Here is a 6000-nt window from a genome sequence, read left to right as displayed (position 1 = left end):
AGAAAGCTTAGATACATTTCTTTCTGGTGAGGTAAAGACAGATCAACCATTTTGACAAATGGGATTCTTGGAGTAAAGAACTAAAACAAGAAAAAGCCAAAGGCATACTCAGTGTAAATAACTCTCAGAATATCAGAACTGTTACTGCACTGAATGAGAACATGAAACATTATGTCTGTGTCAGTTATCCAAATGTGCATCTCAGATATTGCCTTTTTTCTGTAACTTTGCATCCTCTTCCATGCCTCATCTGAACCTGCTTCCAACAATCTCAAACAGTGCATTCCAGATCTTAACCAAATTACATGAAAATGTTTTTTCCACACAGCCTTTCTTGTTTATTAATTAATTTAAAACTGGTCTTCTATTGTACTCTCTTCTTTCAAAGGTTGGAATACTTTTTCCTTATTCATACTGTCGTAGATTGTTCATGATTTTGAATCGGGTCTCCTCTCAGCATGATACTTTCCAAGGAGAAACATGCCTGCTTCTCAATCTAACATCACTGCTGAAATTCCTCATCCCTGGAACCACTCTCAAAACTCTTTCGCACTGCCTCTCCAATGCCTCACATCCTGCTCAAGGTTCAGGTGTGTAGAATTATATGCAATATTAGAGCATAGGTCAATCTAGTGTCTTACTTAAAGTTCAACATAAATTCCTTGCTCTTGTACACCCAGGTTCACCTGCTCCTGTACCTGCTTTACACTGTCTATTTCAGTTTGTCTCTCCATTAACTCGGATGAGTTTAGTCACTACTTTTAGTCACTGAAAGGTCACTTTAGTCACTTTGCAGCATTCTAAATCCAGTTGTGTGCTATACATGGTGAAAATACAAATTTGACATTTTTGTTTTTGAAAGTCTACATGAATACTTAGGACATACATTCAGAAAATTACCTGACAAAAACAGAGACTACATCCTCTCCATCACCTGTCAAATATTGACAGCTTTCGCTCCTGCCTCAGCAAATTGGTTGCCAAAATCTCGTCTATGCTTTTAACTCAACCATCTCAAATTCTCCTGGCTTGCATGCCACCCTCTGGAACCTTGAACTCAGGTACATCACAGTATGAACTCGGATATGGGTAGCAAATTCCAGTTGACCTAAACATATTCTTGCTAATTTACAAACAATGCTCAATTTTGTCATACATGACCTCATTCCTTCCCATTCAAACACCTTTTGATAATTCTCCATTTTTCCTATACAGGCCTCTTATACCCCCTGATTTCTTTCACCCTTCCAACTTTAAGTTCTATGCTTTGGAGTTTTAATGTGTTTGCCCCTCAAAATCTACATCTTGAACTTTTGGTTATCTTGCCCAGCATCTCACTTATTGTCAGACTTTATCTGTGAAGTCCTGTAAAGGAACTCTGGATTGTTACAGATCACAATAATACTGTTTCTAAAACATGTTGCTGTTAAATCTGGGCACTGTGCAAGTTATATATTCCAGGTCAAATACTATTCCATAGTACAAGCAATCAATCTCATTCAGAATGATTGAAGAGTCAATTGAAAAGAAAAAGTCTCACTGCTGCACTCCTCCATAGATGAGAGTTTAAGTGATTGTTGAAAACAGTGTTAAATACTGCTGTACTCAACAGGAACTTCTGATGTTCGGCCTGGATCTCAAAATGCAAAACTGTCGAATTCCTAACAGTAACTTTTTTTTTTACATGTAGATGAAAATATTGAGAACTATTTCAGATATTTTGGAAGCAATATGTAACATTAATAACACAAAGACACAATAAACATGGGAAGAGGAATTTTAGAATTGTAGACATTTTTAAGGGTTATTTCAGTAGAGTAAAACATGATGCAGAGAATGGCAAGTAACAATCGGAGCGCAAGATAAACCACCAGGGTGACAATATTCAAGAAAATATTATCCATAGTAACAGTCAAACCATATTGAATTAACCTACACTTACAAATGTACTATCTATATTGCTGAGTTGTTAAACAGTTCTCCTGGTGCAATATAAACTTCTTTGGCTTTAGATTTAGTATGAAATTTATTTTCATGTATCAGAAAATAATTGCAATGTGTAACACAGCTACACTTAAAAGGCAAAACTAGTCCAATATGCATATCTGGTACACACTGAAGCAATCTTGTATTAACAGGAAAACAGAAATAGTAGTTTACCTCAGTATATAAAGTATACAATGTGATCAACATATAAATGAAAATTTACTGAAAACAATTCAAAGTGTATTACAAAGATAAATGACCTTAATTCAAACCACAATATTTTCTCTGAAAAATACAATTATTGATGAGATAAAATGTACAATTTATTTTAAAGAAATATGGGTATAAAGGCAAAATAATTTTTTCTTCAAAACAGGGAAAATAGATGTGTTCATCCTGTTTGCATCATCAGAACAGACACAAAGTTATTGAATTGCACCAACTCCACGTTCAGTCTCCTGAACTTGATATTTCTGAACATAAAAGGAGTCTGTAACGCAACAAAAATTACCTATTTGCTGACGGTAACTTTAAAGAATGTCAATACGCACCAACTTTCTTTACGACTTGTGTGGAAATTTGGTAGGCAGACATTAGACAACAGATGGGGCCTCTGTATTGTCTTGTAGGTCAGTAAGAGGCAGGTAATCAATTTAAAGCATTTCTTGCTGAACTAAACAGTTTCCTAAAGTGTTTAAACTACGGTAGTAACGAAAATTATAATATACTTAGTGCATGCCTTGCCATTTTGATCAGTCACAAAAGTTTTATTAAAAATTGTTTCATTTTTTTGAAATAGATGTTACTTAATACCTCAGGATCACAGAATACAAATAAACCAAAAACAATGGCCATCATAAAAATGTGGTTAGACACAATAATTAATAAACTCCCAATGCCAAAATGTATTTTCTTGACAACCGTGTCCGTGTAGCTATAGGTCGACATACCAGGTCCATATAGTCCAGGCCACTATTGCCACTATTCAGGGCCTAGCCTAGCACCACTGGGGATGCCAAAGTTCATTTCAATGTCTCCATGATGTTATGTTAGCGCCTCAGATACGACTGTAGTAAAATCTCATAACGTACATTATAAACACTTCTGCTGTGCTTGTGTCAGAAGATCACCAAACTTTTCAAAGAGGTCTTCCACCCATTGCTCATTTTCCATACACTGCTGGATTGTTTCAACTTGGCCAAGATCTTTATTCCGTTTTAGAATTGAAGCAGCCTGTCCAAATCAATTGTTGAAAAACTTTAGAAAAGTTCAATATTTACAGTAGAATCAGCTTTGCATTGATGAATACCTTTTCATATAAGCAGAATAAAGTGTTTGATGACTGAAGTTCCTGTAGGTCAACTGACTTCCATTCACAATAAATATATATAAAATATAACAAACTTTGCATATACCCTGATCTATTAAAAATGAAAATACAATTTTCTGCCATCATGGAATCAGTGGGACCTCTGTACTTTATTTAAATCTGTGTCAACTTATGAATAAGGTGACGTGAGATGATCCACCAAAATCTTCAGAGCAAGGAGCACATTATTGAACAAATTCTGGATTACAATCTGCATTTTTGGAAGACATGCAAAAAACTCAATTTTTAAACACAGGAATTATAAAATTACTCTGGGATTTTCTTCAGTTTGTTGCAATTTTAAACATAATAAAAGAATTCAAGCAATACAAGACATCATAGAATATTAATTGCTCACCTCTTTCTTGCATACCAGATAGGTGTGATACTTATAGTGATGAAGTGTGTGATATAAAGTACAGCACTGTAATTTTTCTTGATCAACAGTGAATTCCTAAGTTTAAAATATGGAATAATTGTAAAATTCTGTAGAAAGATTTAACCGATCATTCAGCCAACTGATGTGATTATGATGCATTAAAACGTAGACATCTGATCAAAAATTGACAGCATTTCATTGACAAATATTTTGTGTGATTTTTATCATTACCTCGACAATTAATGTAGGAAATATTGGAATTATGATCTTGTTACGACCAAGGCATGAGGGGCCATTGCTTTAGTCTTGGTACTCAGCAGATCACAACACATCCCAATTTTCAAGATGGCCAATCAAATACATTTTAAAGGTCTATCAACCAAGTTTATTTAATAAATCAATAATTGTGATTATCAAATCAAAACTTATTCAAGGAAGAAGAATCTGTGAACATAAACTGTCTGTGATACAGCAACATAATTATTAACCTAAATAACCCAAAAATAACACATTTTAGGATAAAAAAATTAAAAATTAGATTTCTCTCTGCAGAGATTCACTTGACAAATAATCACTTCCTGGCCTTTAGGTTATTCTTGAAGGCAGAAAAGATAAAGCGCAGAATGTTTCAAAATCCATTTTTCTGATGCACTGGCTTATCTGTTCAAATCACTAATCACAAACAATTATCTCTAGAGTTTGGCAAACAGTTTACTCAGAAAACATTGTATTCAGAAGTTCATTCTTTCATTCGGAAGTAGTAGGTTTCACTTTGAACTCAACATGAGGGTTCTTTTCAGAAAACAGGAGAGATCAGCTAGGTAGAGCACCCTCATAAGCTTCATATTCCCCAACTAATTCCAGATAGCAATGGCAATCTCCATCCACTCATTATTCGAACAGCTCAAGCAGGCCTACACAGCTGATAAAGCAGTTATCGCTAGTCATGATTTCTTGGAAGCAGTGCTTAAAAAATCTCCAACGTCGACAGTGCTTTTCAACGACCTCTCCAAAGAAACCAATCTAAGTAAATAAATTCACATTTCTTCAAAACTTAAATCCTCCATGTGAAATACCAAGCATGGTGTCTTTATAACAATCTGCAGAGTTTTTTCCAAAATTTTCTACTCATCCCATCTTGGGCATTTCATGATATAATCATCAATTTCAAAACCTATATCATATGCATTTTCAAACATAATTTCATCCCAATTTAGATGAAAAAGATAAGTAATAGCTATAGTGATCACAGATTATCTAAAAAAAGCTATATATGTTAATCATCATACTCAAACCTCTGTATAATTACATTTCTAGCAGTAAAGCTATACTCATAATTACCAAATTTATGCAAAAAGAGTTGTGACAAGTATATTTAAATAAATGACATAGTAAAATTTAGCATAACTCCTATAAAAGCTGTTTTTGACTGCAATTAGTAAAATGTACAAAGTTGTTTTTAGTATTCATGATTGATGGAAAACAAAAGCAGAAACTGCTGAGAAAAGCTCAGCAGGTCTGGCAGCATCTGTGCAGAGAAAGCAGCAAGTTAACAGGTCGGATCCAGTGATCCTTCTTCAGGTGATTTTAGCCAAGAAGAGCTTGGTCTATATGCTGAAGATAGCTTGAGGGGGAGGTGGAGGTGGAGCTTGAGCCCAGGGAGAGAGAGGAAAGTGGTCAGGCGGTCAAAGGAATGGATAAAGGTCAGCCTGGGAGAATAAACAGTTGCTAATAGAGACTCCAGTGGCTGACAATGGGTTGTTTATGGTAGAAGCCCAACTGATGGCAAGGTCTGGTGTGGGGAGAATGGGGTAAGACATGAGAAAAGGTGCTTGGGCCTTGAAATTATTGAACTTGACATTAAGTCCCGAAGGCTGTGGGGTTGTCAACTGGAAAATAAGGTTTTCTTCCAGGTTGTGCTGAGAACTACAGCAACCCTGAGACAGAGATATTTGCCAGGGAATACGGCAGTATGATGAAGTGGCAAGTGACAGGAAACTCGGTCATTTTTGCAGACAGAATGCAGGCGTGTAATACCCACAATATGGTCTGCTCCTGTCATCACTTGGGCTTCTAACACAAACAAACTGTCAGCCACTGGTGGTCCCCCACGAGCAGCTATTGACTGTCTCAGGCTGACCTTTACCCATTCTTTTGCCTGTCCAACTGTATTTCTCTTTCTCTGGGCTCCATCACCATCTATTGTTTACGCCTCCCCTCACTCCATCTTCAACATCTATACCAAACTTTTCCTAGCTAAAATCAG

The 6000-nt window shown here is 35.8% G+C and overlaps 1 protein-coding gene across 2 annotated transcripts in view; it reads right to left on the bottom strand.

The window, feature by feature from the left end:
- qser1 (glutamine and serine rich 1) overlaps positions 1 to 6000 on the bottom strand; it is a 139263-nt gene continuing 133263 nt past the window's right edge. For both annotated transcript variants that reach the window (XM_048545815.2, XM_048545817.2), the window contains 2 exons: positions 3714 to 3809; positions 1 to 3219 (listed from right to left, as the gene is read on the bottom strand). In XM_048545815.2, coding sequence (XP_048401772.1) covers positions 3079 to 3219; positions 3714 to 3809 — 237 coding nt within the window. In that variant the 3' untranslated portion in view covers positions 1 to 3078. The remainder of the gene's footprint in view (positions 3220 to 3713; positions 3810 to 6000) is intronic.

This window comes from Stegostoma tigrinum, chromosome 17, assembly GCF_030684315.1.
Source record: "Stegostoma tigrinum isolate sSteTig4 chromosome 17, sSteTig4.hap1, whole genome shotgun sequence".
In the NCBI taxonomy this organism is placed as follows: domain Eukaryota; kingdom Metazoa; phylum Chordata; class Chondrichthyes; order Orectolobiformes; family Stegostomatidae; genus Stegostoma; species Stegostoma tigrinum.
The sequence above is the reverse complement of the archived record's forward strand: the minus strand, read 5'-3'. Positions and strand labels throughout refer to the sequence as shown.